Below are 24,295 nucleotides of genomic sequence, written 5' to 3'. Positions count from 1 at the left end.
TTTGCTTTGTGCATTTCTTGTATGGAAGTAATTGGTCAGAGGAAGACTGGGAAGATTGCTTGAGTGTGCAGGGCTCAGGATGGGACCCCCTTGCCCAGGTCCTTAACTGGGGCTCTGTGTGCCCTTGAACCAAGTAAAACTAGGTGCTCCTTGAGAGGATCAGACCTCCACAAAGTCTTTAGATGTTGAAACTAGACCAAGAGTCAAATTTTTAAAAAAATGGTGTTTTGTCAGTGAACAGTTATGAGGTTCACATACATTAAAAATAAGCAGGAGAGTTTTCGACTTCACCGTGCTTTATATTTTAGAACTTAACATTTTTTTTTTTGCAACGAAAGCGATAGCAGATTTGGAGTTACGCCCGCCCTCTAGAACTTCTGATTACGAATTCTTGGTTTGAGGTATTTCCCCCACTTATTTAAAAACGGTGAAACGCAGATTTAAAATGCTGTCTTACGGGTTAGAGTGTTGTGAGGGGGGAAATAAGAGTAAGTGGGAAGGTATTCTGTGCACTATGCTAGCCCTGGTTCAATTTCCAAGTGTATTCAAGGGAAAGAAAAAGGCTGTGAATTCACCGTGTAAGTAAATCAGTTTGCAACTCAATGTCCTAAGATGATTAAATCCAGAGGTAGGGATATAATTTTATGTCGCAAAAATTCATCCCATACAACTCTTCATAAAATACTATCTTTCCGATTGGTCTCATGTTAATATACAATTGTAGTTTGACAGTAATTGAGGAAAAGAAAGAGCCAATTCGGTGTAAAAGGGACTACTTGATTACTCTATTGTATAAGAGCAATAAAAGCTAATTTACTGTTATATTACTCAATATTGAAAACTGCAAGAGGCTATCTTTTAGTTCATTCTTCATTAATTGTGCTATATAGTAATGATATTAGTATCTATTATAGATGAGTTTTATGGAAGGCTTTTAGGTTGACATCTCTGAGCACGTATTTTGGCTCACGTAAATATCTTGGACATATTTTCTGCATGATTGTTGAAGGCAAAGTGGATTCATCAGTCACTGCGACTTCTTTATGAAAACTCCTGTGATAAACTATTCTTTGAAAGAGTCTTAGCCAATAACAAATTACAACTGATGAAAACAAGTAGTTGTACTTGAAAAAAAAGAAGAAAAAAAGAACCTTTTTCCTTAGTCATCTTCATAAGAGGATTTCTTCAAAATTTGCTTTCTATGCTAGACTACTAGAGTCTATTATTAAATTAATTTTGGAGTCATTCCATGGTTCATAGTTCTTTTCTCTTACTGAGTTAACAGCCAAATAATGAGGGACTTAGTGTTGACCTTTGTTAAAATTTAGGTAAATGTTACATGTGATGTCTTGAAGACAAGTAATTGTCACGGAGCCATTTCAAGAATGTGGTCCTTGCTGCACGTATATGACAATAACGTGGTACAGAAGTGGGTGCTACTTATATCTATTTGATTTTTAGCTTAGTCTTGCAATATGGAGGAAGATATATATTCAATTAGATATTATGATGGTACTTGGTAAAATAAATTCTCCCCCCATTGCAATCTTTATTTTTCAGATAGAAACAATGCCATTTTTTTTCTAGGGCTCTATTAGTTTGCTAGGGCTGCTATACCCAAGTTCTACAGACAAGATGGCTTAAGCAGCAGAAATTTATTTCCGTACGTTTCTGGATACTGGAAGTCCAAAATCAAGGTGTCAGCTGTGGGGGTTTCTCCTGAAGGCCTCTCCTCTTGGCGTGCACAGAGCCATTTTCCCCCTCTGTCTTCACGTGGTTTCCCTCTGTGTGTGTCTGTGTCCTAATTGCTGCTCCTTGTAAGGACATGCTGGGTGAGGGCCCATCCTCATGACCTTGGTAGACCTTGATCACCTCTTGAAAGACCCTGTCTCCAGATAGAGTCACATTCTGAAGTACCGAGGTTTAGGATTTCAACAGGGGAATTTTGAGGGGACACGGTTCGGCCCGTAACAGGGGCATAGAATGAATTCTTTGCAAACCAAAATTTTGGGTTACCAACGCTTTTGAGATGTAGAACAGTTTATTTAAATGTTTTTAATAAATGTGTACTTTTCAAAATTTACATGTTAGAAATATCTTTTATTTTCTCTTTTACCTGCTTTGTAGAGATGGGGAAGGGGTAATTAAAGACTGATGAAGATGATAATGATAATAATAGCAACTAATATTTATCAAGTGCTATGTTCTAGCCTGGGCTCAGATCTGAGTGCTTGAGCTAGATATATATATTTTTATATATATAGATCTGAGTGCTTTATATATATATATTTTTTGTTTGTTTGTTTTTTTGTCTTGGATGCTGTCATGGTCAGCAGTGGGTTAGAACATTCCCATTTAGGGATAGGTTAGATTTCTTTGCTTGTCCCTGGGAATCCTGATGTGGATCTTAGCTTCGTGCTCTGGGGCAGGAGACCAGGTTTGTACCTTTGCCAGGCGAGATGGGATTCTTTCCAAACTATTTTGTGAGGTATCTTTGAATTTTCTGTAGGTACAGGCTTTTTATTTAAACATGGAAAAGTTGAATTATCCACATAGCATTCTGAAAAGTACCTTAAAAATGCCCCAGATCAAGAAAGTCCTGTAAATAATATTTTACACTGCATTCGTGTTTGGCTTCTAGCTTCGTACCAGTCACTTTGTACATGCTTACTCAATATCTGTAGAATGAATGGATTTTAGTTAAAGTAAAAGGGTGAAATACAGCCAGAGCGGCAGTGCCCTTTTTCAGAAGCTCATATTTATGTTGTTAGAATAGTTGTATCGTCTTCTCTGTCCTAGACAATTTTTTTTTCCAGCCAGTATGGTGTACTTGCAATATTAATTTAGTTATAGACAAAAGAACTAATCAGTTGATCCTTTAATGTTTCAGCCTTCCTGAAGGTTTGGGGTTTGGAAAAAATAGAGCAGTAGTTTAGCCTGGATATATAGAATCTCCTATTTCTATAGGATTTCCTAGATAAGAGGTTGTTCTCTGGAGGGTCCACTTGGCCGGTAGATAGATAACTGGGTATGTTCCTACCTCGGCCACTTATCATGTTGCTTTAATGTTCTGACGGATAGGGCTATGCTTGGACCTATGGGTCTTGTTAAAAATGTCCCTTTATACTCATACTGCAAATATCTTTAAATAAAGATATTCGAAAGAAGTAGGAAAAGTCAGAGAACTAAGTCCTCAATATCTACAATTTTCTTTTGAAAAAAGACTTGACACACATGTATACACTTGTGTTGTTTGATTAGCGTCAGTTTGTGCTTCCAAAAAATGGAATAATTTACAGCCGTTGGAAACTAATGCCTGTTCTTGGCTGAATTCTACTTCTCTGTATTCATAATAGTGCTGTTAATTACCTTATTGCTTTGCTGTTGGCTTTTAGATATAGTTTATACTTGTGATTTTCTCTTTCTTAATTTAACTTACTAAAATGGGTAGGGAATTTCAGATGTGGTATGAAAGGATACAGTTTTGATTCCACATTATGCAAATAGTACTGCCAACTTGTTAACACTGCTCAGATTTTTAGAATCAAAGCAAATTCCTTAAATAACAGATAAATGATAAACAACTGAAAGAGATACTATCATTATTAAGCATAAATAAATATATTTTGTCCTCAGGTCATTTTTCTCTTTTTTCTTATTTCTCTCTGAATTTGTGCAGTTTTCAGAGTATTTTTTTTTGTCATTTCAGAATTGGGGACTTTCTCAATTTCATATCCATTGAAATGGAGTATCACGACTTGAAACATTTCTGAAATTTTAAAATATGTCTTCATATGAATGTAAACCTCTAAGGGTATCCAAAGGTGACGCAATGGAATGTGACTAAGTTGAAATCAGATGTATGAATCAGACCTTTGTTGTGTATTTATGTCTTGATTTAGGTTGGTTGAAGACTTTTGATGACTACTTTAGAGAGATGACTCAGTATATTTTTAATAACATGGTCATCAAGCTGAAAGAAGACTCACGGAGAAAATTTATCTGGTCTGAGATTTCTTACCTTTCAAAGTGGTGGGATTCTATAGATAAGCCGAAGAAGGATGCTGTTAAAAGGTTTGTTGTAAAACTGTTTTTTTTTTTTTTTTCAATTTGGTAATATTAATAATTATACATTGAAACAAGTATTGAATTTCTAGAGGGTAAAAATTCTTAGTCTTGTATCTGAAACTGAAAACATTTCTTCACATCCTTTTTTTCCTTGATTCTGGTTCATCTCTGAAAAAGTGACTTGAACCTTTTCTATTGAAATCCTTATGTTTCAACTTTGTCCCAGAAATTGAATTACTAGGTCAAAGGGGCTTAATATTTTAAACGTTTTTTTGAAGCATATAATCAAAGTGACCCCTGGAAAGATTGTTTCAGAGTGTTCTTCTATCTTCCATATAGGATTGTACCAATGTCTCTGCCTAGTTGGCCACCCACGTAATTTTTTTTCCAAAACTTTGACCAATTTGGTGGTTGAAATATTTAATTAGAATTTTTGATTACTGTTAATGTTGCATATTTTCTCATATATACAGGCAAAGTTTTTTGTGAATTGCTCGATGGTGTACTTTTTCTTACCAGCCTGTAAGTTCATATATACATATGTCGACCCTTATTTTCTCTCAAGTTATTTTCTTAATTCTTAGTGTTTGGTATACAGACTTCAACATTCTTTTAGGTAATCAGATACATTAATCTGTTTTCTTGATGCTTTACTGTCATATTTTCAAAGGTCTTTCCCAATCTAGAGATCAGATGAAAAGTCCTTTTTCCCCCCAGTTTATTTTTTTATCATTCAGTTTTTAAAATCCTGAAACTTATCTTTATAATGTGGTATGATGGGAGGTTCTGTTCCCTGTGTCTCCCTCCCCTCTGCTCCTGGCAGCGTAAGGATTATCTTAGCATGAATTGCTTTCTTTTATTTTTTTAATATCACATATATAGCACTCACTGTTTTAGTGCCTGTTCTGAGCACTTCACAAATGATAACTGATAATCCTCGCAACAGTCCTGTGAAGTAGGTACAATGACTGTCCTCATTTTATAGATAAAGACACTGGTTGTCCAGGGTCACCCAGCTGGGATGTGCCTCGCTGGTGTGCCATCCGCCGCAGCCTCTCCAGCCCCACATGCTGTGCTCTGTGGCTTCCCTAAGATTTAAATTGCCCCCCCCCCTTTTTTTTTCCCTACTGACTTGAAGTGCCGTCTTTATTGTATTTAAATATGCATTGATTTCTGGGTTTTCTGACCTCTTTCATGGACATTTCTGCTTGTCTATAATCGCTGTGGCTTTAAGATACGTTTCATTAGCTGACAGTTTAAATCTCCCCTTGTCTTTCTTTACTGAAAAAAATCTTTTAATGAGTGACCACTTAATTTTCCCAAAGAGTTTTAGAATTAATCTGTTAAATTCTTCCTACCGCATCAAAAAAAGAAAAAAAAAAAAAAAAAAGAAAAGGATTTTGATGGAAGTTGTCACAAACATTTAAAGATAATTTAGAATTGGCTTTCCATCATTATCCATCAGACCTTTGTTTTTCTTGACAGGGCACAGCATTCAAAAACTTTGCCAAAAAAAAAAAAAAAAACTTTGCTAGTGACACACACATGAGATGGGAACCTAATAAAGATGCAGGTAGAGTTTTACATATGTTAGATGGTTAAGAAATACATAGATGCTACAATAAAAGACCTGAAGTTTGCATGTAGACGTGGGTGTCAGGAGTGGTAGAAAGTGGGTTATCCAAATCTGATAGGAAGTTGTTGAGCTCACATGGAGGATGGTGAACATAGGCAGTGAACTGAGGTGGGTAGTAAACCTTGGAGGGCGTGTGTGTGTGTGTCCCTGGGTGGCTGGGTTCGGAGAGGCACAGCTTTCTGCCTTCTTCACTTATTCTTTCTCAAGGGCAAAATTTCACTTAAGCAGTATAAAATTTGCTCCCTAATATAATCAATCCCTTTGGAACAAATTCCTGTTTTTGAAACAAGCATTTATAGCGGAAGTGGACTATACCTTTTTTTTTTTTTTTTTTTTTTTTTTGCCACTTTCTCCCCGTTACCTTCCTTTTATTTTTAGGGATTTTATTATTTTTAAAAATCAGTCCTTCGGAGTTAATGCCTGATCTTTGCTGCGATTAGCTCATTCGTTCGGTCGTTCTGTGGCTCCCTGGCTCCTGAGCATCCCAAATTGGGAAGGGCTAGAGTGTGTGGGCATCCGGGGCTGAGTTCAGTATGTTGTTTTCTTTTCTTGTATGCTTTCTTTGATGTTCTTTTTTGTCTTCCGGTTTGATTTTATTTCTGTCCGGTTTATTCTTGTTCTCTTTTTCTCTTTTCTCGTTTATCTCTTTGTCTTTTTTTTTCTTTTCTTTTTTCGTTTTTTTTTCTTTTCTTCTCTTTTCTTTCTTACTTCTTTCCTCCTTCGCTATTTCTTCCCTCCTCCTCCTCTTTCTTTTTCTTTTTCTTTTTCTTTTTCTTTTCTCTTTTTTCTTTTCTTTTTCTTTTTCTTTTTCTTTTCTTTTCTTTTTTCTTTTCTTTTTCTTTTTCTTTTTCTTTTTCTTTTTCTTTTCTTTTTCTTTTTCTTTTTCTTTTTCTTTTTCTTTTTCTTTTTCTTTTTCTTTTTCTTTTTCTTTTTCTTTTCTTTTTCTTTTTCTTTTTTCTTTTTCTTTTTCTTTTTCTTTTTCTTTTTCTTTTTCTTTTTCTTTTTCTTTTTCTTTTTCTTTTTCTTTTTCTTTTTCTTTTTCTTTTTCTTTTTCTTTTTCTTTTTCTTTTTCTTTTTCTTTTTCTTTTTCTTTTTCTTTTTCTTTTTCTTTTTCATGAGAGGCACAGAGAGAGAGAGGCAGAGGGAGAAGCAGGCTCCATGCAGGGAGCCTGATGCGGGACTCGATCCCGGGACTCCAGGATCAGGCCCCGGGCTGAAGGTGGCGTCACCCGGGCTGCTCACCTGTTTTATTTTAAAAAGAGTCAATTTAGAGCAGTAGTTCACAGGGCTGGCCGCTGGAACCAGGGTACCCGATTTCCTCTACTGGCAACTCCCATCTACCTTGTGAACAAATTTACCTAGCCTCTCTGTGCCTCGTTTTCTTCATTTGTCAGGAGGGGATAATATTGGAACCTGTTTGACTGGGTTTTTATGAGGGTTGAATAAATGCAAATAAATGCTTAGCTCAGTGCCTGGCATACTTTTAAATCCTTAATAAATATTAAACGCTCTTGCTATTTTAACTTTCATTTGTCACTTTGAGTATTTCTCTTGGACACTCTGTAGATTTTAGTTTCAAAGGGATCCTGGGAGTCTTCGTCTTTTAATAGTAAAATGTAACTCTAAAATTTATGCTTTCTTAAAGTTTTTTAATGTATTGCTTCAGTGAGCATAGCCTTCCCCCTCCCCCACCACCTCCCCTCTCAGATGTTTTTAGGAATTTTCAAATTTTATCCATAAAATTCTAAATTTTGACAAGGTATCTAGGTATGTGTATAACTTACTGTTAAATTTTCCACCTGTCAACTCAAACGGATCTTTAGCTTAATGTTTTCAGCTCTTATGACTTGCTGTTTTTATTTCCTTTGTTTGGGGATTAAATTTTCTGTTTTTTTTTTTTTTTAATTTTCTGGTTATTGAGTCTCTCTTCTGCACATGCACTTTTGGTTTCTTTGTTAAATTCACTATGTTTGGTAGATTTTTTCTTAAGGGTTCTTCCCTTCCATCCTACCCTGCACTCAGATTTAGTTCTCTGGGAAATGAAACATGTTCTTTTCTGGCTTTGAATGCTTGGTTTTGACTTGTTGTTTGGGGTTTTTTTAACCCCTCAATTCCGCATTCTTTATGATGTACCCCTCAAGTCCAGGTACTTCTTTTTATTCACCCATGAACAATAGCATATGTACACCTGGGATTTGTCCCAAAACAGAGTGTAACTAGTCTTAATTCCTTCCTGTTCTGACTGGATGCTTGGTTTCCTCGTTGTGGGCCTTAATCCTGACTGGCCAGCCTCCATGCCACCTGATTTCCTCTTGGGAAGTGGCCTCCCACACGTCGTACCCCTGTCCTCCTGCCTCAGGTCAGATAGGCCAGCTGTGAGCTGAGCTCCGCTAATCAATACATCCTTTCCAGTGTCCTGAGTCTTTAGAGAGTGAAGTGCGGGTGGATGGGGAGGGCAGGCGGCGGGTCCCCCCGCAGAGCCCGGTGCGTTCACGGTTCTCTTCCTTTTCCGTGACTCGGGCCCTGTGATCCCTGTGGCGTGACCTCTCCTCTGGACGTAGGCCTGGGTGCTGCGCGGGGAGTCTCCCAGGGCACTGCCCCTCCAGAGTCAGCGGGGGCTGTTCGCCAACAGTGAGGCTGCCGCTCGAGAGCTGGGTTCGCAGGGCAGGGATGGCGCGAGCACCGGAGCACGGGGCCCCCGGCCGGAGGACGGTCCCAGGGAGGAGAGGGAACGGCCCAGGGGAGGGAGGACCTGGGGCTCTGGGAAGACGGGGAGGCTAGTGAAGCATTTGCTGTCTGCTGGGCGAGGCTCTCTGGTGACCTGGCCGCCAGGTGAGAGCTCTGGCCTGCCTGAAGGTCTGCACCACCAAGTGGAGGGGAGGCCAGCCGCCTGCAGAGGAGCCTGGCCTTGCCGCTGTGATTCCTCCCCGCTATGCGGGAGGGAGCTGCCCCTGCAGCAGCAAGGCCCTGGGCCCAGAAGCTTCTCTGCAGGATGGGGCTCTCCCTCCGGTGGAACACAGAGACCATGATCAGGGTCCATCCAGGATTCGGCTTTGCCTCCGCCCTGACACTCCCAGTTAGAGCCTGTTGCCCGGATCGCAGAGTCCTCTTCCTTGTGACTTGGGGCTCCCCGTTGCCCTTCTTGCAGGGCAGTGGCAGGTCCCTATGGGAGTCCTTTGAGTTTCATCTGCACAGTATCCGTGGGAGATGCCGTCGGTTTTACGGCACAAGGACAATCCCCTTCTTGCTCTAGGTTGGTGCGTGTTTCTCTCTCTCCTATTCTGTTGGCCATTTTACGTGGATCGTGCTGTGTGAAATCGATTGCCAATTTTTGACCGTTTTTGATGTACAGAAATGCCAATTTCATCGGATTCCACTTAGTATCAAGGATAGAGAATGGTAAGGTGTTGGGAGTGGGAATGCAAATTAGAATCTAACGCTCAATTCATGGCCTTAAATTTCTTTTGACAGACACTGTTTTGGCATTGGGACATATTCTGGAATCTAGGCCTCATCTTGATGATATCATTTTGTTTGAAGAGAATACGGTTTCTCTTTCTGCTTTAAAAAAAAATTTTTTTTTTTTTTAAATTTATTTGAGAGAGAGAGACAGAGCATGAGTGGTCGGAGAGGTCAAGGGAGAGGGACAAGCAGATCCCGCTGAGCAAGGACCCCAACCTAGGACTTGATCCCAGGACCCCCAGATCATGACTTGAGCCAAAGTTAGAGGCTTAACCACCTGAGCCACCCAGATGCCCCAGAGAAAATAGTGTTTTATAGCAACATTAGGGCAAATGAGTTCTGTTTCTGGTCAAGCTTTGTCAGAATTTTCTCCCTTCTTGGCATAACCATTCCTTTTTTTTTTTTCCCCACTTACTACATGTATCTGTGGAACTAGGGTAATAACATTTTTTTTTTCCTCTACTTACTTAAACATGACATTCTTAGTATTCCTTGCCTAAATGTATGTTTTGCGGAAAGGTTAATAGATCTATAGATGTGCTCTCATTATTTAAAAATTCTGAGTTTGTACTAAATGGTGTTACTGATAGAATTTTTTTTTTTTTTGACTGCTGGCATAATGCTTATGCGATGGCTTTTTTTTTCCTTTTTCCTTTTTGAAGATGAATCTATGGATTATATGTCTGTACCTAAATTTGCAAGCTAGCTATTGCAGAACAGAACCTGTTAATTCCAGCCGAGTTCCATGTTAGCTTTTATTGTCCCTGAAGAATACCAATTGATTGTGGGAACTTAACAGAAACATAACTCAAATGATCCCCATAATCTATTCTAGCAGTGACTTGTTTGATTCCTACCCCCTGTGGCAGCAGTATTCAGCTCTATCAGCTTTTAAAAAATGAGAATCTAGTTAACTAAAGGGAGATCCATGCAAACAGCATCTAGCTTTTTTATTCTCTTTTGTGACCGAAAGTAATTTAATCAGTTATAGTCGTGGTGCCTACTTGTAACACACATCCAGTGGATTTAAAAGAAAACTGCTTCCCATTAAATCGTCAGCACATTTTCCATCTATGCTTGTTTTATTTTTGAAAATGACTGGGATGTTAACATTCTTTTTACTTGTTCGGCTTCATGTTTGAACAGTTTTCCGCTAAACGCAGTTAAATACTGCATGATGTTTATAATACATCAAAACGTGGATCCTTATTCAGAATCAGGCAGCTGAACCATTAGCCGTAGCATTTCCTTTGATTAATACCCAGCGTATTGCACATTGATTCTTTCTCTCGGGGCTCTGAGACACTGAGGCACTTTCTGCAGATCTGTAGAGACCGGTGCTCCGTGAAGAAGCCCGGCGAGGTGTTGGGACCTACAACAACTTGTGTGTTCCCCAGAGTGTTGACTGGCTTCTCCGTGGGGACCTGGGGGTGTGAAATGAGACTTCCCGTGTGTGCCAGGAGGAACGGGGTCCTCCGTGGATGGTTCTAGAAGTTACAGTTAACGGAGATACTTTATCTTCATCACATTGCTGAGTTTCATTGCTTTGCCAAGAATGCAATTTTTTTTTTTAAGGATTTACTTATTTATTTGAGAGAGGAAGCACGGGCAGAGGAAGAGGTCGAAGCCGACTCCCTGCAAAGCGGGGAGCCTGACCCGGGACTGGGTCATGGCCTGAGCTCCGGAGCAGACATAGGACCAGCTGGGTCACCCAGGCGCCCCCACAATGCAGAATCTTTAATATTTCTGTCATTCTCTTACATCTTCTTTCCTAGGTTTATATTTCAGTGAACCTTCTACCCTATTATCTTAGCTCCCTGTTTGCTTATTGAAATCGGAGGAACATTGGAGGTGACCTTCTTAAAGACTACGAATCCAAAACCTATTGATGCACACTTCAGGTTTCACTCTAAAAATATGGCTTTAAAGTTCTCACGCAGGTTAATTCATTATACGTTTCATATAGGTCAGATGTTAGGGTATTGGACCGGAGGCTGCTGCAAAATTGTGCAGAGCAAGGAGGAGCTCCAGTGTGTCTGTGATGTTCAGGGAAAACTGCAGATTGGGATGGACTTTAGAGCCTAAAGATAAGAGCTTTGCATCAAAGGAATCAAAGCAAATTCCCCGGTGTCAAAAGTAATTTGAGTTCTAATAGTTGAAGCAGGAGCGTGTGTGTATTTGGGGGCGTATGTGTCCCGCGCCCACGTGCTGCACGCCCAGTTCACTTGCAGGGACGCAGCTTCGTGTTCCTTCCACGCCCGACCCACGGGACTGTCTCCTCTGGATGTTCCCCAGCTCCCTTCAGGGCTTCCAGCAGCATCCACGGCCCTGCACGCCCCCCGCCTGCCGGGAGTTCTCTCCCTTGCGCCTCCTGGGACCCAGCGCTCCGGCTCCGGCTCCGGCTCCTCTCCCCACCTCGCTGAGCCTCTGGCTGAGCCTGATTCTCCTCTACACTCCTCCCCTGCTCCATTCCTCCTCCTCCCTTGCTCCCTATCCACTCCTCCCCTGCTCCCTACCCGCTCCTCCCCTGCTCCCCTCCTGCTCCTCCCCTGCTCCCCCCTCCTCCCCTGTTCCCTTCCTGCTCCTCCCCTGTTCCCTTTCTGCTCCTCCCCTGTTCCCTTTCTGCTCCTCCCCTGCTCCCTTTCTGCTCCTCCCCTGCTCCCCTCCTCCTCCTCCCCTGCTCCCCTCCTCCTCCTCTGCTCCCTTCCTCCTCCTCTGCTCCCTTCCTCCCGACCATTTCCCTGCTGGGGTCACGGGCCTTCTCCTCCTCCCCTTTGGCCTCCCCCTCACGGCTGCCTCCCATAGGGGCCCAAAGACAGGCTCCTGTGTCACTGGGCTTGCCACGCTATCGCCCTGAGCCCTGCCTGCTTGTCCCTGTCCCCAGTGCCCCCCCCACCCCCACCCCCACTGCCGAGCCACGTGGGTGGCCTCCAACACATGCTGTTTCATGTTCAGGAATTTGCCAGTGAGTTGAGCTTAGAGTTTTTTTTTTTTTTTTTTTCCCCTTTTGTGCGCTGGGTAATCTCAGCCGTATTTTTCAAGACTCCGCTGAACTGTTACCTTATTTCCAAAGCCTTCCGTTATTTATCATTCATTCTACAGGAGTTCACTGTGCTTGCAGCCTGGGATACAGGAGGTGAGTAAACCACCCCTGACCCCAGTCTTCAAGGCCAAGCAGGGAAGACGTGGAGGTAACCATAGTATCACAATAAAGCATTCCCTATTAACAGAAGCAAGGAAGGGGGCTTGGAAGGCATCCTGATGCAGGTGGATTCAGGCTGAAACCTGAAGGGGGATTGGAATTAGCCAGTTATGGGGCGCGGATTCCAGTTTATGAGAGGAGAGTTGTGATCATGGGCCAGGGGTTAGCAAGAGCTTGGCACGTTCAGACCGGGAGGAGGTTGGTGAGGCTGCAGCGGCAGGGAGCAGGGTGTGCTTGGGCCCCCTAATGGGCTCCGTCAAGGAGATGCGGATCATACCCACTGCAGGATGCCCTCCCAGGCCTTGTAGAATGGCGAAAATAAAAAATACTGACACCACCAGGAGTTGGAAGGAATGTGCAGCCGCGGGAAGTCTCCTATTGCTGGTGGGGAGGTAAAGTGGGACAGTTGCTTTCTGAAAAGTCACCGGAGTTTTCCAAAGGGAAGCGTATGAAATGAGACCTAGAAGCCTCCTGCTAGGCATGACCCTGGGAAAAATGAGAACGTGCTCTCAGAAAGACTTGTCTAGACATTTTCAGAGCAGAATCTTTCATAGTATTTGCAAACTGGAAACAGTTGAAATGTCCATCAACGATATAATAGATGAAAAAAACCTGGCGTATTCGTGCAGCGGAATACTACTCAGCAGTGAAAAAGAATGAACACTGGAAACGTGGTTATGTGGCTGAATCTATTGAATCTGTTAAGCAAAAAATGCCTAACACAGCAAAGTAAATATAGTTTGATTTTATTTTATGAAGCTTACCAGTAGCTAAACTTCTGTATTATGGTAGAAATCATGAAGTAATGATGGTCTTTCTTTTTTTGGAGCAGTTGAGGTAGGAAATGATTGGAAAGGGGCATGAAACAACTCTCAGAGTTAATGGAAATAGTCCGAATCTTGGCTTTGGTGGTGATTGCAGGGATATAAACACTTGTCAAAACTGATCAAACCAGGGACCCCCAGGTGGCTCAGTGGTTAAGCGCCACCTTCAGCCCGGGGCCTGATCCTGGAGTCCCGGGATTGATTCCCACGTCGGGCTCCCTGCATGGAGCCTGCTTCTCCCTCTGCCTGTGTCTCTGCCTCTCTCTCTCTCTCTCTCTCTGTCTCATGAATGAGTAAATAAAATCTTAAAAAAAAAAAAAAAAGTCCTTTAAAAAGTACAGTACAGCCATAAACACAATGATAGGTCCTTATTAACATGGAAAGGCGTTTGTGGTATAGTATTAACTAAAGTACGTTGGTTAGAAACGGTGCCTACCATAACCCCTTGTGCATTTATAGCAAAATATTGAGTAGATTTTTAAATTTTATTCTTTAGGCTCACATATTTTCTGCTTCATTATATGTGAGCATCTTATTAATTTTGTTTTGGAAAATGAGAAAATGAAGTGACGTTTACTTAAACAGTGAAATATTTAAATATTCCCTTTTTTGATTTTTTTTAAAAGTTTTTGTTTAAATTCCAGTTAACATACACTGTAATATTAGTTTCAGGTGCACAATATAGAGGTCCCACACTTACATGCAACACTTGGTGCTTATAGCAACAAGTGCCCTCCTTAATCCCTTTACCTATTTCTCCTATCTCCCCATCCACCTCCCCTCTGGTAACCATCAGTTTGTTCTCTAGAGTTAGTCTGTTTCTTGTTCCTTTTTTTTTTTCCTCCTGTGATCATGTTCTATTTCTTAAATTCTACATGAGTGAAATCATCTGGTATTTGTCTTTCTCTGACTTATTTTGCTTAGCATAATACACTCTAGCTCCATCCACATCCTTGCAAATGGCAAGATTTCATTCTTTTTGATGGCTGAGTAATAATTCCCTTGTCTGTATATACCCCATCTTTATCCATCCATCAGTCGGTGGACATTTAGGGTCTTTCCACAATTTTGTTATTATTGATAATGCTGCTGTAAACATTAGGGTACAGGTATCCCTTTGAATCAGTATTTTTATATCCTCTGGCTAAATACCTAGTAGTGCAATTCCTGTGCTGTAGGGTAGTCCTCTATTTTTCACTTGCTGAGGGGAAACTCCATACTGTTTTCCAGAGTGGCTGCACCAGCTTGCATTAAAAAAATAGCCTCTTATTAAAACTTTACGGAAATGAGGGCTCCTGGGTGGCTCAGGAGGTCCTGGGATAGAGCCCTGCATGGGGGGGGGGGGGGTCCCTGCTCAGTGGGGAGTCTGCTTCTCCCTCTGCCGCTCCCCTTGGCTCATGATCTCTGTGAAATAAATAAAATCTTAAACAAACTTGACAGAATGATTACTTGAGCCATCTAGTATGGGAAATATTCTTAAATAACATTTCAGGATTATTTTATGCTATAGCTGTGTCAGTTTACAGTGCTTAGGAGAAATCAGAATACAGTATTTATAGCTCAGAAAAAATTTTCATTTAATTAATGTTTTAATATAAGTCCAAGTATATAAAGGGTAGACAATGAAGGGTAAGAGGTGAACCACTCCTGTCTCCTTGTCATCTAGTTCTTCCCACAGGGCACAGCTGCTGTAAGAAAACTCTTATAGGAGAATGTATGTGCAAACATGTATACCTGTGTGTTGTGCAACCGATAGCATGACATGTACATTGTGCTGATTTTTTTAGCGACTATTTTTTTTATTGTAAAATATTCATGACCTAAAAGTTACCATTTTAATGATTTTATATGTAGGGTTTGGTAGCACTGAAGTACATTCACATTGCTGCGCAGTCATAACTATCACCTGTCTCTAGAACTTTTTCAGGATCTCAAACTGCGACTGTACCTGTTGCACGATAACTTGCCGTTCACCTTCTCCCCTGCCCCTGGCATCCGCCTTTATGTGTAGGTACCTCATAGAGGTGGAATCATTCAGTGTTTGGCTTTGATTTCACTTAGCGTAGAGTCTTGAGGCTTCATCCACGCGGAAGCATGTGTCAGACTTCCCTTCCTTTTTAAGGCTGAATGATGATATCTCATTGTGTAAATAGATGATAGTTTATCCATTCATTCATCGTTGAGCATTTGGGTAGTTTCTACCTTTTGGTTATTGAGAATGACACTGCTGTGAACATAGGGGTACAGATGTCTGTTCAAGTCCCTGCTTTTTAATTCTTCTGTGTATATATCCAGAAGTGGAATTGCTGGATCACATAGTAATACTATGTTTAAATTTCTGCAGGGCTTCCATGTTGTTTCCCACGGCAGCTGTACCACTTTACCTCACCACCCACGATGTATAAGGTTTCCAATAGCTCCTCATCCTCATCAAATCTTATTTATTGTTTTTTTTTTTTAATACAGTTTCCATCCTAATGGATATTGTACCGTTTTAATCTTAATAGGTCTTGGAAAACCTTTCAGGAAAAAAGAGCCCTTCTTTTTAAAGATGGCATAAAAACCTATTTTATCACTGGGCCTTAGTTTATTTGACACTTGCCAATGGGTGACTGTGTAGTTTTATTTCTGGACTTTTGTGAATGCACAGAATGTATCTTTATATTCAGTGTATATTATACTTTTGTTTATTTTTATACTTTATTTTCTGACTTCATTTGAATGAACATGTTTAAAACTACATATGCATTTTAAAATTCGATGGTTACTGCCAGCAGTATGTAACAATACCTATTTCCATACATCTTTGACATCACAATATGTTACACCGCTTTTTGATCTTTCCAGCATCATGAGTAAAAGTGATATCTTGTTGAAGTTTTAATTTGCATTTCTCCGTGAGGCTAAATTTCTTCTCATTTTTGGGAGTCAGTCATTTCTGAAATATATGCTGCATATTCTTTTTTTCACTTGTCTTTTGAGTGATTGGTCCCCTTTCCTAGTAGGAACCCTGAGTGTTAAATGGTGAGCAAACTAGACGTGACTCCTGCCCTCACAGAGCTTTCCGTCTATCGAGGGAGAAAGACCGTAAGTGCACAGTGTGTAATTAAATTTCGTGATACATGCTGTGAAAGAAAAGTGTTGGATTTTATGAAAGCTAACACTTAAGATGGGCTTTGGGTGAGACGTAGCTACAAAAGGCTCCGGATGGATCCATAAGAGCCAGTGAGGCAGGTGTTGGGAGGGAAAATATTCCAGGCAGAGGGAGTGTAGACACAGGACTAAAAGGAGTGGAGTCAAGTGAGGAAGGGATGATGAGAGAGAACGTATTTGCCATCTGCCCCTCGTGGTCTACATCTTTTTTTTTTAAACATTTTATTTATTTATTTTAGAGAGGGAGGGAGGGAAAGAGAGTGAGCCGAGGGGGGGCAGGCAGAGAGGGAGGGAGAGAAGGTCTAGTGGACTTGGGCACTGAGAGTGGAGCCTAGTGTGGGGCTCGATCTTAGGACCCTGAGACCCTAAAACCCTGACCTGAGCTAGAACCAAGAGGCAGGGCTCCGCCAGCTGAGCCACCCAGGTGCCCCCTTCTGTACTAAATCCTTAGAGACCAACATCAGCAATATTCAGAAGAATGCAATGAATTTCCCCAGTTAGTACTATATGAGGAGTCTTGAAACAAGATTTTATTTTTGTTCTCCTGTATTAGGCACTTCCCACGAAGGGTATAAGGAGTCGGGCACATGCTAAGCAAACATTTCTAGGCTATCGATTGATTCACCGGGACCCTCCCATCTTTTTGAATTTTCCACTTAACTAAATTTTTACTTAAGAATGAATCCCTGTGCCTCCTCTTGTATTATTTCATATGTCCCCCGATGTATGATTACAAAGTCATCTCGTTTTCTCATGTGAAATTAATTTGTGATTCTTTGCAGCCTGCTAAATGATGCTTTTTTTTTTTTTTTTTTTTTTTTTTTACTACTAAGTTATCTGTGACAATTTCCCCAGTAGGGAAAAAAAGCTCTTTGAATCTGTCTGTCTTCGTGATGAGCCTCCATGGGGGAAAAAGTGACACTCAGAGAAAATGATTTGCAGCTTCGTGTGCTTGGAAAGTACATCCTTAAGTGTAAATTCTACATGTGAGGCAAAGGGAGCTGTGACAGATAATGCACAGCCTAATTTCGATCAGTGATTTTGTTAAACTTTTTATACCAAGTTCCTCAGCAATGAGATAGTAGAAGCAGCAGTGTGTAATGCTGCTGCTGCCAGGAGGGACGAGTCAACCGTTTTTAAAAAGTGAAACAGGAGTGTTGTTAATTTTGAAAGTTGAAGTGCCTGGTTTCCTGTTTCCTGTATGTATATTTTCTTCTCTTTCTTGCCCCCCCTTTCCGTGTCTTTTCACTTTTGCTTCCAGATCTCGTGTTTCTTAGGAAATAGGAGGACAGCAGAGGCATAGAAAATTTGCAGGAAGCCAGTCTCCTGGCAGACACCAAGCAGTACGTCCTATGGAGTGGGCATGTCTTTTTAAATTTTGTATTTCTCTAGTCCAGAGAAATAGCTTGGTTGTTGTTGCTTGCTGAATACTAAGTGCATGGAAATGGGAAGTACCTGTATTTGTTCTAAGTAACTTTAGCTGTAGGTATTTCTGGCTGCTTGATTAAAAAAAAAAAATATATATATATATATATGTGCATATATATATAATATATATATAAAAGTCTCAAATGTGCAGTTGCAGTCTGTTTTGATTTTATTTTCCTTGTATTGCTAACAGTGGCGATTTTAAATATGGTTCTCTTTTTGAAGACTATCACCGCTCTTCTGTTATTGCTTATAAATATTTTTCTAAGTCTTTGCTGAGGTGCTGTTTCTGGAGAATGCCAGTCCTACTTTTTCGTACTTGTTACTAAATGATGACGGTCCTTGCTGTGGTTCTCAGTCATCAGGTTAATGTTTTCCTCCTGTTTCTTTGGACCTTTGTGTTTTTCTGTCCTTCGTGAGATACTTCTTAAGTACTTGCTGTATTTATTGTAGGATGCAGGCATCTACGAGGGAATTTTGTGCACGTCTCTTTCCTGCAGTTTCTGTGTGTGAGGGTTTGGTTTGGTTTTGTGGTGAGTGTTTTTCCCTAAAACAGTAAATATTTTATGTCAAACAAAACCTTTCTGCCTCTAAAAATCTTCCAGTTTATCATCTGGTTCTTACCATTCCTATGCATAGATTAGGAAAGACAATTCAGTGGACGAGGAACAGTCCCCAAGCTGACCATCTGTCCATAGTCATTGTTACATACTTCGTATTTTGCATCATGTATTTCCCACCCCCACCCCCCCCCCCCCATTTGGTTCAAGTCAGGACACAGGCGTCCTGATAACTTGACTTTCTTACGAGTTTGTTTTAAATCCCTCTGCTTTGGGACGTCTGGGTGGCTCAGTGGTTGAGCATCTGCCTTCAGCTCAGGGCGTCACCCCGGGGTCCTGGGATCAAGTCCCGCATCCGCTCCCTGCAGGAAGCCTGCTTCTTCTCCCTCTGCCTGAGTCTCTGCCTCTCTCTCTCTGTGTCTCATGAATAAAGAAATAAAATCTTAAAATAAATAAATAAGAACATACGTAAGTAAGTAAGTAGATAAATCTCTCTGCTTCAAGCTTCTATGAAGAAAACCATATCCCATTCTTTCCCACTAACGCAATTCGCTATTTTAATAGTATAAATATTTTAAAAGTTTATTTCTCAGCTTTATGTCCTGACCCACTGATGCATCTGTTTCTGAGCAGGTCACAATGACGTGGTACCTTTTTAACTATAAAAATACCTTGTACCAAGTGGGAGCGCAGGTTGTAGCACCTCATTACTGCTTCCTAGAATGTTTGAGGCTATTTTCACAGACTTGTTCTTTTTATCTTAGCATGCCCGGTTGCCTCTGCTCCCTTTTCTGTCTCCCTTCTGCGTGGTCCTTGCGCCTCCCGTGGCAGCTCTGTCCTCCCCTCCTCGCCTCGGCCCCTTGCGCCAGCTCCAGCTCCAGCTCCAGCTCCCCGCAGCTTGGTTCGTGGATCCGCCTCTTCTCCTGAACTTCTCTTTTCCCGCCCGCTCGGCTGGGAGCCTCCGTGGGCGAGGTGCAGAGGTGCCGAGGTACAGCAGTGTGGCCGTGCCCAGGTCCCCCCGCGGGTGCGCCCAGGGCCCCGGGGCCGGGAGTGGCCGCCCGCCTGCCTCTTCCACGGCCCCAGCTTCGTCCTCGGGTGGCACCGCTCGCGCCTCGGCTGCCCGGGTTGGCGCCCTGCCCCCCCCCGATGCCCCCTGGCACCCCGGCCCCCAGGCAGTACCGAGTCGGGCTGCTCGTTGATGGGAGTCTCCGACAGCCAGGGTGCCCCTTACGTGCCCGGCGCTGGGCCTGGAACGGTGAGCACACCGCGCGGCCTGGTCCCCGTTCTCTCGGTACTGGGGACGGGGACACTCGGGGGACCGGGGGACTCTGGTGCTGGCAAGTGCTGCTGAGCTGGGCTGGGCACCCGGGGACTGTCCCCAGGAAACTTGGACTGGAGGGGACCCAGGAGGACAGCAGGCCCCTGTCAGTTCGGGGAAAATAGGGAGAAGAGAGTAAGTAAGAAGGTTCTGGAGAACGGAATGCACAGGAGGACTTTTATGCCTTCCCAAAATTAAGTGACAAGACCGTCGTTAAGGTAACCGTTGCACTCGCAACCTCAGCCCTCAGCCCGGGATCCAGACAAGCAGGGAAGGGCGGGGCAGGTGCAGGGCCCCGGGCGACCGGTTGCTGTGGCCCGCAGGTGCGATTTGTTGCTCACTTAGCGGTTTCTTGGGGCCCGTTCATGCCTGTGGGACAGGGACCATGTAGGTAAAACAAAACTCATAGATGAAAAATTACATCATTGGAGTCATTTTTTTTAAACAGATTTATTTACGTATTCATTTGACTGAGAGAAAGAGAGAGTGCGCACAAGCAGAGGGGGCAGGAGGGGGTTTGTCAGCGGTTTGTCTCCCCACTGAGCAGGCAGCCCGATGCAGGACTCGATCCCAGGACCCCGGGATCACAACTGGAGCTGAAGGCAGCCGCTCCACCACTGAGCCCCCCAAGCACCCTTGAGTGATTTTTTTTTTTCATTTTCATTTTTAGATTTCTTAATCTGTGATTTCCGCTTTCTGTTCAGAAGCAGCAAAGACTTTTTTTCGATCAATTTATTTCTGAGATTTTCCAAAAGATCTGTTGACTGGAATGCGGAGATAAGGAGCCACGTTTCTATATTTGATGGCCAGAGAGAGATTAGATCCCAATTCTCTCCTGACGTCTCAGGCTTCCAAGTACTGGCTGTAAGACATGAGAGCTGGGCCTGGGCCAAGGCCTCCGGAAGGTGGCTAAATCTGGCAAACACCAGGAAGACTAGAAAGAAAAATGACTAGAAGCAGTTTGACAGTAAGAACAGGACGAAATAGCCTTGGATTCAGTTGTGTTAAAGAAATGACTTTTTTATTTTTATTTTTTTTTTAGAAATTTCTGACTTCTATATCGTAAGTTCTTAATTTGGGCCAATGAGAATCTAACGTTGGACTGGACCTTTGGGGTTTTTTAGACACTACAGTGAGCCAGCATAGTCTCCGTGTGAAATTACGTTAGTGGGTGATTCCCATGGCAAGACAGATTAAATTAACATTTAAAGATTTTATACAAGGAAGGCATTCATCCATTCATTCTTGAAAATTGTGTCCGCTCTCCAGTCTGTCACGGATTATACGATTACGCGTATGTTTGAGTAAATCAGATGTGTCAATGCTGTGGACTCTGTTATAGGATCTCTTGTAAGGAAATGTTTATCTCTTATGCCTCTGGGCCATGTCTACTAAATTTGGCTTGGCACTTGGAGGTTAGGGGTGGTGTCATGTGCCGCGCGTCCTTATTAAAGCTGCTTTTCTTTCTGAAATTCTACACTACTTTTCAGACCATCTTACTGCCAGGTCCATGGCATTTAAGGTGTTTGCTTAAATTCTTGACTTCTGTACTTCCCCAGGTACTTCTTCAAATATTTATCAGTCTATGAGTTTGTTTTTTCCTGGAGGAAGAGATCTTGTAACAATTCCTTTGTCGTAGGGCTGGGGATATGCTTACCGTGTATGGTATTATGGCAAAGGAGTACCCCGTGGACAGATGATGGCGATGTTAGAGCTCTTCACTCAACGCAAAATAAACTATAGAGACACATTTTAACTGAATCTGGAGCCAAAGCGCTTATGATCTATATTCCCAGAGGCATGTGTTATTTACTTGCTTTTACCTTTATTATTACTTTTGTGCGGTTTGCATGATTAACTTTCCATAGTCAGAAGGACCAAAATACATATTGATTATTCAGTGCAGGTGTATGGGAGCAAATATCAGGCTTAAAATGACAGTCTTCCAATAAGCATGCATTCAGTGTATACTGCAAGTAAAGCACTTTGCTAGGTGCTCTGGAAGGTTCAGAAATATTTCAGATGTGTCTCCTGACATCAGGATCTTGGAAGTTGTCCGGGAGATTATAACCTTATGAAAAGGAACTTCCAGAGTGACCTGCAGTGGCTTTGCCTGGAAAGGAGGGGTCACCACAGACACTTCACTAAGGATGTCTTATCACCACGGCCCCAAAGTTGAAATTTATTCCCTGGTTTAAAAAAAAAAAAAAAGTTTTTTTTTTTTTGTAACTAGTATGAATTCTATGTGCTTACAGGCTGTCCCTAGTGTCTATGCTATTTTAGATCTTTTATTTGAACTTTTCTTGCATATGTTATCATAAACTCATATATTATTTTCTCTCTAGTTTGCTACAAAATGGTCAGTTCGAAATCGTGACAGGTGGCTGGGTCATGCCAGATGAAGCTGCTGCACATTATTTTGCCATAATTGACCAACTAATTGAAGGACATCAGTGGCTGGAAAAAAATCTAGGTATGTATTGATGTCTTTCTCCTTCATTTGGACTACTTTGGACAGTTAATTTTGGGCAATGTGTGAGATGAGGCTCTATTATTTTTTTAAATAACCAATTTTCCCTGTATTTTCTTTTTATCCTACATTAACTTTTGATGTCTCTTCAGTCATAAGCTAGGTTACATAAACATAATATGGTCACTTTTAGGGTCATCTACTCTGTGATCTATTATTTTGCGTACTATTCTTACTAATTCTAGAATAATTTTTTTCGAACACTGGGATTTTAATTTTTTGTTAGTTAAAACTATTGGCTAGAAGAGGCAAAAACCTGATTTACTTGCCTAAGAAACAGAAAGAATAATGAAAGGAAGATACTAATTTTGTCATGGAGGATTCCAGAGGTGCGGTAGCTTCAGGTAGGGTTGGGTCCAGAGGTGTGTGAAGTAGCTTCAGGTAGGGTTTGGATCCAGGTGTGTGAAGTAGCTTCAGGTAGGGTTGGATCCAGGTGTGTGAAGTAGCTTCAGGTAGGGTTGGATCCAGGTGTGTGAAGTAGCTTCAGGTAGGGTTGGATCCAGGTGTGTGAAGTAGCTTCAGGTTGGGTTGGATCCAGAGGTGTGTGAAGTAGCTTCAGGTAGCGTTGGATCCAGGTGTGTGAAGTAGCTTCAGGTAAGGTTGGATCCAGAGGTGTGAAGTAGTTTCAGGTAGGGTTGGATCCAGGTGTGTGAAGTAGCTTCAGGTTGGGTTGGATCCAGAGGTGTGTGAAGTAGCTTCAGGTAAGGTTGGATCCAGAGGTGTGTGAAGTAGCTTCAGGTAAGGTTGGATCCAGGTGTGTGAAGTAGTTTCAGGTTGGGTTGGATCCAGAGGTGTGTGAAGTAGCTTCAGGTTGGGTTGGATCCAGAGGTGTGTGAAGTAGCTTCAGGTAGGGTTGGATCCAGGGGACTCAAATTGTGTTGTGTGGACACTGTCTCTTTTGGCTTTGCTTGCTTATTTATTTAGTTTTAATTAACTTAAGAGACAGAGGGTGGGGGAGAAGCAGGGGAGAGAGGGAGACAGAAAATCTTAAGCAGGCTCCACACCCAGCACGGAGCCCAACTTGGGGCTTGATCTCACAACCCTGAGGTCATAACCTGAGCTGAAATCAAGAATCGGACACTCCGTCAACTGAGCCACCCAGGTGCTACTTGGTTCTGCTCCTTTTTTGCATAGCTTTAGTCTGCTCTAGGTTCTCTTCACATGGGGAGTAAGATGGTCATAGGCAGCTAGGATTCTCATCTTCTCCATCTAATCAGGACAAGTTTTCCTTAATACGTTGCCTAATTGGCTTACGGGGCCTTAATTGTGTAACTCTGAGCCAGTTTCTGTGGCCAGAGGTCTAGAGTTTGCTGTCGCCACGGCCTAGTCAGCTTATTGGACCTGGTCAAGGAGAGAGGAGTCTGTGGAAGGCACGGTCAGCTTCACTGGCGCCACGTGCATAGGTCCTCCAGGGGAGGAAGGCTCTTGTTGCCGCAAGACGTGGGTACGAGAAGGCTGCCCCGGTGAAATCAGATGTTCGCTGCGACTCATGAGAACATGACACTCATTTAAATCTTTGTGGTGTCTAATATTTGCCTCCTGCAACATGGCGTGCAGTTCTTTCCAGCTATTTCACATCTCAGTACGGTTTTGTAGCGTTTGAGAAATCCAAGTCCCCAGATGCCAGCCAAGGGCAAACCTTCCAAGCAAGACCTTTCTAAAGATAGGGCTTTCAGACCTGCCACATTATCTCTTTTTTGTACGGGCGTGATATCTGCAACTTATTCTAATAATAACGGCAATCACAGCAGCAGCGTGGCGAAAGAAGAAAAAAACAAAGCAAATAGGGTAATAATTGATAAACCTGGTTGAGGAGCTTATGGGAGTTCTCTGTATTAATTTTACAACTTTTAAGTTTGCATTATTCCAGAAGATAAAGAAAGAATGAATGGGGGTGGCAGGGATTTTTTTCTCACTAACACAGAAAGAAAAAAAATTAAATAGCAAAAAAATCAGAAATGCTGAGAAATAACTTCAATAAAAAACATGCGTACTTAACCATACAGAAACCATGGAATTGGTTCACTGTTTTTAAACTCTGTAAAAACGTATGCTGGTCACTACAGATGCTACTGTGATCCTGAATTAAGTTCTTTTCCTTCTGGAAGCCTGGG

The 24,295-nt window shown here is 42.0% G+C and overlaps 1 protein-coding gene across 1 annotated transcript in view; it reads left to right on the top strand.

Annotated features, from left to right (window-relative positions):
* The window catches only part of MAN2A1 (mannosidase alpha class 2A member 1), a 161,947-nt gene that overhangs the window by 37,670 nt on the left and 99,982 nt on the right, over positions 1-24,295 (top strand). Inside the window, exons 4-5 of the mRNA XM_025438203.3 lie at positions 3,903-4,074; positions 21,997-22,124. Coding sequence (XP_025293988.1) covers positions 3,903-4,074; positions 21,997-22,124 — 300 coding nt within the window. The remainder of the gene's footprint in view (positions 1-3,902; positions 4,075-21,996; positions 22,125-24,295) is intronic.

Source organism: Canis lupus, chromosome 3 (genome assembly GCF_003254725.2).
Source record: "Canis lupus dingo isolate Sandy chromosome 3, ASM325472v2, whole genome shotgun sequence".
Taxonomy (NCBI): Eukaryota; Metazoa; Chordata; class Mammalia; order Carnivora; family Canidae; genus Canis; species Canis lupus.
This window is presented reverse-complemented; position numbering and strand designations above follow the sequence as displayed.